The sequence below is a fragment of the Rutidosis leptorrhynchoides genome, chromosome 11, assembly GCF_046630445.1.
Source record: "Rutidosis leptorrhynchoides isolate AG116_Rl617_1_P2 chromosome 11, CSIRO_AGI_Rlap_v1, whole genome shotgun sequence".
Classification (NCBI taxonomy): Eukaryota; Viridiplantae; Streptophyta; class Magnoliopsida; order Asterales; family Asteraceae; genus Rutidosis; species Rutidosis leptorrhynchoides.
Window position 1 is genome coordinate 65,169,704 of NC_092343.1, and position 10,566 is coordinate 65,180,269.

At 33.1% G+C, this 10,566-nt stretch overlaps 1 protein-coding gene across 1 annotated transcript; it reads left to right on the forward strand.

The window, feature by feature from the left end:
• Positions 1–2,114: 2,114 nt before the first annotated feature.
• On the forward strand, positions 2,115–5,927 carry LOC139876505 (homocysteine S-methyltransferase 2-like). The gene is made up of 7 exons (XM_071863832.1): positions 2,115–2,449; positions 2,934–2,990; positions 3,074–3,303; positions 3,762–3,891; positions 4,717–4,917; positions 5,005–5,076; positions 5,605–5,927. The coding sequence occupies exons 1-7, from the start codon at positions 2,279–2,281 to the stop codon at positions 5,815–5,817; spliced, it is 1,074 nt and encodes a 357-aa protein (XP_071719933.1). The 5' UTR covers positions 2,115–2,278; the 3' UTR covers positions 5,818–5,927.
• The last annotated feature ends 4,639 nt before the right edge of the window (positions 5,928–10,566 follow it).

The window sequence follows — 10,566 nt, forward strand, 5'->3', positions numbered from 1 at the left end:
AAAAAAAAACACAAATGCAAGGACCCAACGTTGTAGCGAATGCTAATTGAACTTGAATCTCTTATAAAGCTTATCAAGTCTCCAACCATCAAGCTACTGCATTAGGGTTATTTAGTTGATTTAAAAGTTCAAAATTTCTAACTCTAAGTACTATTACTTGTGGTGGAGAAATGATCTCTTCAACCCTACCAAGATTTGTCAGTTATTAGTTTATAGGAGTATAATCCCGTTTCTTCTATAAGTTTTGGGTTCCAAGTTTTGTTTAGTTCACAAAATACTCAGAGCTTATATAGAAAATTAAGTTATGATTAAATAGGCTATTTCAGTTAGCTTTTAAAAACAATTTAACAACTTATGAATACTCCGTAAGAAATTACATAAATACCTCTTATATATACATACACACACAAAAATATACATATACATATCCAAATAAAAAATCTTTTTTTTTTTACTATTCTAGGAATTTGATAAAAAAAAAAAACACAGACTTTACGTGTAATTTTCTCTTGTTTTTAGGTGGTCGTGTATTTGGTGAGTTCGATTTAGGAATGCCAATGGATCGAATATGGATGAGGTGATGTCATATTCAAATCCATATCTATTTGAAGTTTTAATCCATATCCGTTTAATTCAAATCATCCATCCATATTCAGTGTGTCAGATTAAGCTGGTTAATCGATGTTCATCCATATTCAAATAAATTTTTTCTATTTTGTACAATCGTAAGTAGTGTTCTACTTTGTACGATCAAAAAATATGGTTATTAATCGTTTATACAATCAAAAGTCATATTTTTACTAATTTGTACAACTAAAAGTCAATAATTGGTTTATATTTAATAGAATTGATTGTATGCTCATTGTTCATTTTATTAGTTACGTGAAATTACATAAAAATTTTAAAAATAAGATATATATATATATATATATATATATATATATATATATATAGGGGCGGGATCAATGGGGAAGTAACCAATCGGGGGGAAGCGGGGGGAAGCAATTTTTTTTTTCATTTTTTTTGAATTTTTTTTTCCGGCATCAAGATCACACGAAAATATGAACATTTAGAAGAGACACTTCGTGATGAATGTTATTATTTAGGCGGGAAAACGATCGACAAAAATAAAATTCAAGATAATATTGTTCGTGAAGAATATGAACGTTTTTTTCATGTTTTGTGAAGTAAAATTTAGCCCGATTAGAGTTTAGGGTTTAGGGTTTAGGGTTTTGGGTTTATTCCATAAACCCAAAACACCAAACCCTAAACCCTAAACTCTAAACCCTAAACTCTAAACCGTTCGTGTTAAAAACTCAATCTAAATCCTAAATCTAAACCCTAAATCTAAACCCTAAACTCTAAATTTCTAAAACCTAATATCTAAACCCTATAAACTCTAATATCTAAACCCTAATATCTAAACCCCAATAGCTAAAACCTCAAAATACGCTCGAAAAACACGATAATTGTTATATATTACTTCCTCGAGCGTTTTCCCGCCAAAATAAAAACATTTATCACAAAGTGTCTCTACTAAATGTTCATATTTTCATCTCATCTATAATGTTCGTGAACAAAGTTTTTTCAAAAAACGAAAAAAAAAAAAGTTTTTGCTTCCCCCCGAATGGTTACTTCCCTCTTGATCCTACCCCTATATATATAATGAACCAATAAAATTATATGAAGAAATATACTATATTTTTAGAAAACTAAAAGTAACATACATATATTTTAATTGGATAAACACAATATAACTGATGTCAACTCTAGTAATATATTTATATATATTTAACTATATAGGGTGAAAACAAGTTCATTCGTTAATTACAAATTTTTATCAAATCCGATCCACTAATCTCACCATCCATATTCATATCCATTGAATTGAATGTTACGTCATCTATATCCCCTTTTGATGTATCGAATCGAATAGATATCCATTAAATCGGATATTCATTACCATCCCTACCTAGTTGCCAAATACATTACTTTCATTTATTTTTTGAATTCTTAATGAGATGTGGTTTTTAATTGATAGGGACGGTTTATGCACTTATATAAAAGATAAGGACCCAAACGTCAATTATAATTAATTCACTAAACTAGTTCTTCCTATAAAATTGAACCTGGACAACTCTTTACACTTGTCATTCATTCTTCAATATCTCGCTCTCGCCGCCGTCTTCCGCCTAACGCCGTTAATATTTCCGTTATTTATCCATTCCGGTGACTCAATAATATATTCAAACATTTACATTTCTATATAATAAACGCCATGAGCACTGTCACCGGAAATACATTAATGTCCGATTTCCTCCAAAAGTCCGGCGGTGTTGCCGTTATAGACGGCGGACTTGCGACGGAGCTTGAACGTTACGGTGCTGACCTTAACGATCCGTTATGGAGTGCTAAATGTCTTGTTAACTCTACTCACCTTATTCGTCAGGTATATAATACCTCATTCTCATTTTTGTGTTATATTTCAGTAACTGCCATTAACATGACGTTTTATTTTATTTCATTTTATTATTATTATATTATCATTTATCATCACGATCAATATTAGTTGTTTCACTTATTGCTTAGCGTCAAAGTTAATTTTTCGCTGTTCAAAATATTATTATTGATTTATATGTTTGAAATAATAATTACTTTTCACGAGTGTAAGTCTGTTCAAAATCATCTAATCTAATTTACTGGAAAAGTAAAAGTTTAAATCAAATTTGGTGTTAACAACTGCTTGCATTATTTGCTAATCTATTTATTTATTTCCTCCAATTACAATACTCCGTACTAATTTGCTACTTGAATGATGCTACAGGACCAATTTGAGGCCCTGTATTGACTATATTGAATCCTAATTCCCTTTAAATATTTAAAAAATAAGAAATAACTTTCAAAAAATGAGGCATATTTGTTTGGTAATGCAGGTACATCTCGATTATCTAGAAGCTGGTGCAGATATAATAATCACAGCATCTTATCAGGTACTAATACAGTTGTTATTCATATTTCATAGCACGTGATATACACGTGAGTCTGTTTTTCTAATTTTTTTATAATTGGACAGGCAACAATTCAGGGGTTTGAGGCTAAAGGATATTCATCAAAAGATGGTGAAACCATGCTTAGAAGAAGTGTTGAAATTGCCATTGAAGCAAGGGATGCTTATTATCAAAGATGCATTGACTCTTCAAGTGAGTATACTGGTGATGGTAGAATATTTAAGCATCGTCCTATTTTGGTTGCTGCGTCTGTAGGGAGTTATGGAGCTTATTTGGCTGATGGTTCTGAGTACAGGTAAATAAAACACATGAATATTTTTAATCATTAATGTTATATTCAGATTGAGATGATTTAGTTTGATAGTGAAAATAACTAGCTTGAAGTATTGCTGATAATTCAATTAAATTATTAGGCGATTTTGAAATTTTTTGTTAGTTCATCCTTATAAGAATTTAATAAACTTGATCCAGTAATGAAATTAACTTGTAGATTACCTTAAATCTTCAACTGCTGTTAATTTTGCTTGTATAGAGTAATTTTTTTAAAAAAATTGCAATTTTGCTTGTTTAGTGTTACTAAAATTTCTATTGGTATTTATGTTTAAAAATAGCAATATTGGCTGCATAGTGTATATCATTAGATGTTTTAATTTGCATTATTGCCAGTTTAGTGTTTAATTTTAACGTTTAATTAGCTTTTTGTGCCTATGTTATAAAAGTAGCTTATTATTCTTACGCTACCCTCAATTACAGTGGGGACTATGGTGATGCAATGAATTTGGAATTTTTGAAGGATTTTCATCGAAGAAGAGTACAAGTTTTAGCTGAATCTGGGGCTGATCTGATTGCATTTGAAACAGTGCCAAATAAGCTAGAAGCGCAGGTATTTTATTTATTCTTTGCAATATTGTCAACTAACTTTAAATTACTTCAAATAATGTATGATAACCTAAAGATCAAGGTTGTAAAAGTCACGAGTCGGGGTCGAGTCGTTCGGGACCTTGGAGGAACGAACCGGTAGAGTCGGGCGTTGAACAAAGTTGACTTTTAGTACTCCGTAATAATAAATTAAACATATATACGTATACATTATTATTATACATAAATATATCAAAGATAAAACATAAATATTTCTAGTACAGATATAAGGCAGAAAGCCTGAGGTGCTGTTTGTATTTTAAAATGTTTTTGTCTTAAGATCTGCGTACCATATGTGGCCTAAATGTGCGTGTGCTAAGTATTGAATACTTTTTGTTTTTATGTCTGCAAAATTACTTAATCCTGTCTGCAGCACTTAAAAAGCATAATTCGAGGTTTACGAGTTTGCAGACAAAATAAGACATTAATTTATCTTATGTCTTTTAGAAAAACAAACAGCTTACAGTAAAAACGTCTGCACGTCGTAAATACGTCTGCAGGCGCACAGACACAAGACATAATAAGATATTGAAAAACAAACAACACCTTAAATATAATAAACTTTTAACCTCGTTTGACTTTGACCGACTCATACCGGGCTCAACCCCTTTTTAATGTTGACCGAATTTTTAGGCGTTTTTGGACGAAAGGGGACAAGATAGTTCCCAAACCGACACGTCAGCCGACTCGGCCGACTTTTATAACAATGCTAAAGATCGCTGAAATCTTTGCATATCATTTAGTGGAAAAAATACAAGTGCACAATATTTATTTTAGTTATTTTGCACAGGCTTTTGCTGAGCTTCTTGACGAAGGCATAAATATTCCGGCATGGTTTGCGTTCAATTCGAAAGACGGTGTAAATGTGGTTAGTGGTGATTCATTGGCCGAATGTACTGCAGTTGCTGACTCATGCAATAAAGTTGTTGCTGTAGGAATCAACTGTACTCCTCCTAGATATATTAGTGGGTTGATTTCGACGATTAAAGAAGTATTATCCTTATTCTGTGTATTATTCTATATTTCGATTTCAATTTTATAACAAGTTAGTTATTGTAGTTTTTGTGGTCTTACTCAGGTGACAACTAAACCGATACTTATATATCCGAATAGTGGTGAAAGCTATAATGCTCAAATAAAGCAGTGGGTGGTGAGTACTTTTTCCATTTGGTTAACCGAATATATTCTTTGATTTAGTTGCACATTTGATTTCAATTTTTTTTTTAAAGCGTATGTGTACCAAACTGTTCAGGGATTATATACACAGAATATATTTTTTGACATGCTCTATATAAAAAACAAATGAAGCTGTTTTTGAATGCCATGCTACAGTTTCTAATGCCTCCAATGATTTTATATTTCCCTGTTAATTAACTTTTGGGCTTTACCAGTCAGCGATAAATAAGTAACCTCTTACAAATGTGTAAGTAAATGAGTTGAAATTGTCACCAACGTGAGTAAAATGAGTTGAAAATACCAACTATAATGAACCTTTTTTTTAAGAAAAGATAATGGGCAAAAATAGTATTATAACCTATTAACAAATTGTTGCGGTTTTAATGTTCTATATGATATGATATGAAGGAAACAGTCATCATAGAGTACAATTTTGCACTTGTGTAGCATATATCCAAGTTGTTGATCTTGATTAATATCCTATTATCTTTATTTGTTACAGAAAAACAGTGGAGTTCGAGATGAAGATTTTGTATCGTATGTTAACACATGGTGCGAGATGGGTGCGTCACTTATCGGAGGCTGTTGTAGAACTACTCCCGACACCATTAGAGCCATTCATAAAATACTTCCCAGCAGATCTGCTGCTTTTATACCTCTTGTTGAAAAAAATCTTAAAACTGAATCTGGACGTGTTATGATTAAAACCACATAGAGTTTGATTAGTGCATTGTTGGTCTTTGGGTTTATTACAGTATGTGCCAAGTTGGCGTTACGCTATACTGTAAACGATAATTGAATAATATCAACATGCTGATTTACATATTACTTCTTGTTTGCTAAACTCAATTATAATCTAGGTTTCTAAATCGGCGATGATTTTTATTATGTGTGGTATTTCTGACCAATCGATCTACTTCTGAATGGGTATATTCAGATGTTATAAAACTATAAACAAGTCAAATATGAAGTAATTGCTTTTCATTAAACATGGAAAGGGTCAATTGGGCAGCACGAACCAAGGTTGCAAAAATCGGAAATATCGGCCGAGTTCTCGTTTTGGAATCGGTCAACGACCGATAAATGGAGTTTCTAGGCCAAAAATCGGTCAAATCTCTATCAAATCGCTCAAATTGGTCAAATATCGGGTATCATAAAAATTATCCCAAAAGTCAACGAAAGTCAACCGCCGAGAACTCCCCGAGTTCTCCGAGAACTCGCAAATATGGTCCCGCCGAGAACAAAACGCCATGTCGTTCTATTTAAAAAAATAAAAAATTAAGATAATGAATGCAATCTTACAATTTTGTATACATAAAATGATGCACTAAATGGACAAAAAATTGTATGTAGGTACTAACCTGACCCGGTTCCCAATAAAAAATGATTTATCAATTTCAAAACTATCCATCTTGCCAACTTTACTACTCCGCATTAATGTTCAATGACTTCACTTTGTTGTTACTATGACATGACTTATCTAGTTATCAATTTATCAGGGTCGGTCCCAAGTATTTAAGTTTCAAGAACGAAATGAAAGAAATGGCTTTTAGACCTTAACGAATAATAAACTATTTAAAAAATGCTCTTTCTGCTTTGCTAGAATGCTAGTGAATTTTGATTTTTTTCCTGGAATTTTTAATTGTTGTTTTTGGGCCTATTGTGTTTGGGCTTTTAATTGTTGCTTTTAATTGTTGTTTTTGGACCTATTGTGTTTTGGGCCCCTAAAAATCTTGAGCACTGAGCGGTCGATCACTTTGTTCCCCCTCCGGGCCTCACCTGCTATTTATGGTTCCAACCGCCTAAACCATCAGCTACTGCTATTAACAAGTCTAGAGTTGAGCCTGGTCCACTTGGTAATAGACATGGGGCTTCATCTTGTTGCAATCCTTCAAATCAGTTGTTATTCGGGTTTGTTTTTGTTTTTATTTCTCGTGCACGCCTCATGGTATTTGGGATCATAAGGAACAGCCTTCCTATCAATAAATGGTTCTCCTGACACATCAACACACAAAAACGGCCTTGTTTCTAGTATACTATACTAGTGTCTTGTTAATTAATCATGATTGATACCACTAGTAGTATTATTCCTTTCATTGATTGAAAAAAAAAAAAAAAAAAAAAAAGAAAAAACTTCGAGTCCATACGAAAAGTAAGTACGTTCGAAATGCTCTCTACATCTTCTCCTCCTGTTTCATCGCCGGCAACAAGTTCCGGTAACAGCTACTAATATTATACTTTTACAATCTTGTTTCTGTTTGTTCTTTGTTTTCATTGTAATTGATTAATCTCCTCATCATGTTTCACATTCCCACATCACCATTTTCACCCAATCCTTCCAACCGCCGCCACAACAATTCCGGCACCACCGCCGACCACATCCAATATAGACCCATCAACGAAGGCACTTGGGTTAAAGTTGAACATGGTAATCGAAAAAACTCATCCACTTCTCACATCAAAACCGGTTCCCATAACCCTAACCCTAAAATCACCAATCTCAACTCATCTTCCAATCTCATATATAATCACTTTAAACAACGTGAAGCATCAATAAATCTCATCAAACAATTCGGCAAACCCAACACTAACACATCACCACCCTTAAAACCGATCGATAATGCTCGAATCACTTCCTACTTGTTCTACAACTTTCCTGACAATTGGACATCAGTTGACTTATGGGCCATTTTCAAAAGATATGGGAACATCCACGAGGTTTACATTCCTAAAAAAACCCTTAAAAACGGCAAAAGATTCGGGTTTGTCCGATTCATTGATGTTCCTGAATACCACAAAGAATCATTGGCTAGAAGACTTAACCTGGTTGTTGCTGGGGACTTTTTACTTAAGGTTTATAAAGCTTGGGATAAGAATTCAAACGACACCGCTAAACCTACTTATCATCCTTCACCTAAACCTGTCAACACTAGATACCCTAAACCTAACTTGTCCAAAACGGTCGATGAACGCAGCTTTATGGAGGCAACCACGAACAAGAAACCTACCGGTACCAACAATCCTTCGATTAAGGTAAACCCTAATGAGTCATTATTAGATATACTTGGCCACGCTATCATTGGTAAGGTCAAGGACCTTGAATACCTTGAATATTTTCACGAGATCTGCCAAAGCGAAAACTTAGATGGTTTCACGATCAAATATCTCGGCGGTCACGATATTATGCTTGTATACGAAGATAAACGACCGGCCCTCGATATGCTTAATAACCAAAACCACCCTCTTTGGAACTGGCTCGATGACATTAATCCGTGGGACCCTACTGAATATTCCAATTCTGGTCGACTAGCATACATTAACATTTTTGGGGTTCCGATCACATGTTGGTTGGAATCCACCTTTCGTGATATTGCTAGCAATTGGGGTCAGGTTATCGAAACAATTAATTGTTCTATCACCAATGAAAATAACCAAGATCTTTCACATGGTTCGGTAATCATTAAGACCAACGATTTTAAACCAATCGATACACAAGCCATTATCAATCATGAAGAATTAAAGCAAACGTTGGTGTATGTCAAGGAAGTACAAAACTTTTCAATGTTTAATTATCATGAAGACACACTCTTTGAATATACTTCGAACGATGAATCTGATAACGATGAACTGGTTTCGGACGAAGAATCTATCATGGATGATGATGACTCGATTGAAGGTAACCCCCCTAACGATCACTCGCAAAAAAACCATGACAAATTAAACCCCGGTTGTGACGACCCGAAAATTTCTGACCAAATTTAAACTTAATCTTTAAATGATTTCGACACGATAAGCAAAGTCTGTAATGTTGAGTCACACAAATTTTGAACTGTTTCATATATTCGTTTGACTTTCGACCATTCCCGACCATTCACGAACAATTATTTATAAATAGATAATATATATATTTAAATAGTTATTTATAATTTGAAATATAATTTGGAATATTATGTAATTTAATTATTAAAATATATATTGTAAAATAAATAAAATAAAATGCGATGTAATGGAAACTATATTTATGAATATATAGATATATATAAATCTGTATAAAATATTACTTGTAAATATATAAAGTTATAGTAAATCTATTTGTTTAAAAATATATAATATATTTGTTTTAGTATTTAAACTTGCTATTTTAAAACTGTTTATATATAGAAAGGGAATATATTAAAAATAAATGATTTCGAGCTTAATTAGTAAACGTCAGTAATACTCGGTTGACATTTCGTTAGCGTTCATATAGATTTAACATGAGTTTATGAAGGATTAAAATAAAAGTTGAACTGTAAATCGATTACGAAGATTTTAGATTTGTTAAAAGTATTTTTACCTTTTTAAGTTTAAATATTAGTACTCCGTACATATATATTGGAACAGAAAATAAATAATTATCGAACCTTTTTGATCAGGTTTCAAACAGGTAATGACCAGAATAAATAAATGGTCTTAATTTAAAATTTTGAGATTTTTTAGGAACAACTTTATACGTTAACTGTTTAGCAATGTACACACTCCGTGAAAACTGTCGGTAAGATCAATCCAAAAATTCAGGCGGCTATACTATTCGTTACTGTGTGCCTACTATAACTTATATGTAACTTTTTTTGTTGACTCAAGATTTTATATATATGAACATACATATATATATGGATACACACATCATCCTCATCACCTATTACTACTTCGTACTCGATCATCAATCATCCTCCACCCTCAACCACCGTAAGTTACCAAACACCACCACCATGACTATCGCCACCATCAACAACCATACACCATCAATCTTCCTGTTTCATTTGCAAACGCCACCACCAAGACCCATGAATATGTATTCTTTGATCGAGCAAAACAAACACCAAGGACCATCACCTCCATGCTACTACCATCAAGAATCACCACCTTTCGCTACCATGACGATAACCATCATGAAACCACCACCACAAGCAACTACTACTGCTGCTCGTTATTTCTACTTTTGTTGCTGTAAATAGTCGGAATAAACCACTTCACCATCTACCTCGTTTCCTTTATATTTTTTTTCTTTCTTTTTCGTGAACCAAACCATCACCCACCTTGAGTATCTATAAACCTGCAAACAATCATCCTTTTCGATCACCAAATACTACATAAATTGTCTCCACTGATGCATCCATTTACCATCATCAAACATCACCGAAACCTGCAACACAACCTTCGCTATTTTTCTGTTTTTCTATTTCAATCGAATCAGGCTATCTCCAGTTAAAACCGACCCTACTGTTACTTAAATTCTGTTCGGCTATTGTCGCTAATTGCTATTATTATCTTGTTGTTTCCTTTTCTGATACAACAACGATTTGATGATGATGAGGAATACTGTTAATAGATGACGTTGATAATGATAAATAAGGTACGAAACTGTTACTGTTTCCACTACCACAGCCGCTCAAAAACATCTATTTACCAAATCTAAAAACCA

What these genes read in the sequence shown, in the direction of transcription:
- LOC139876505 (XM_071863832.1), top strand. Translation starts at nt 2,279, where the DNA reads ATGAGCACTGTCACCGGAAATACATTAATGTCCGATTTCCTCCAAAAG. An exon ending in TAATCACAGCATCTTATCAG is followed by an intron (nt 2,991 to 3,073) that starts GTACTAATACAG and finishes ATAATTGGACAG; the next exon opens with GCAACAATTCAGGGGTTTGA. An exon ending in CAAATAAGCTAGAAGCGCAG is followed by an intron (nt 3,892 to 4,716) that starts GTATTTTATTTA and finishes TATTTTGCACAG; the next exon opens with GCTTTTGCTGAGCTTCTTGA.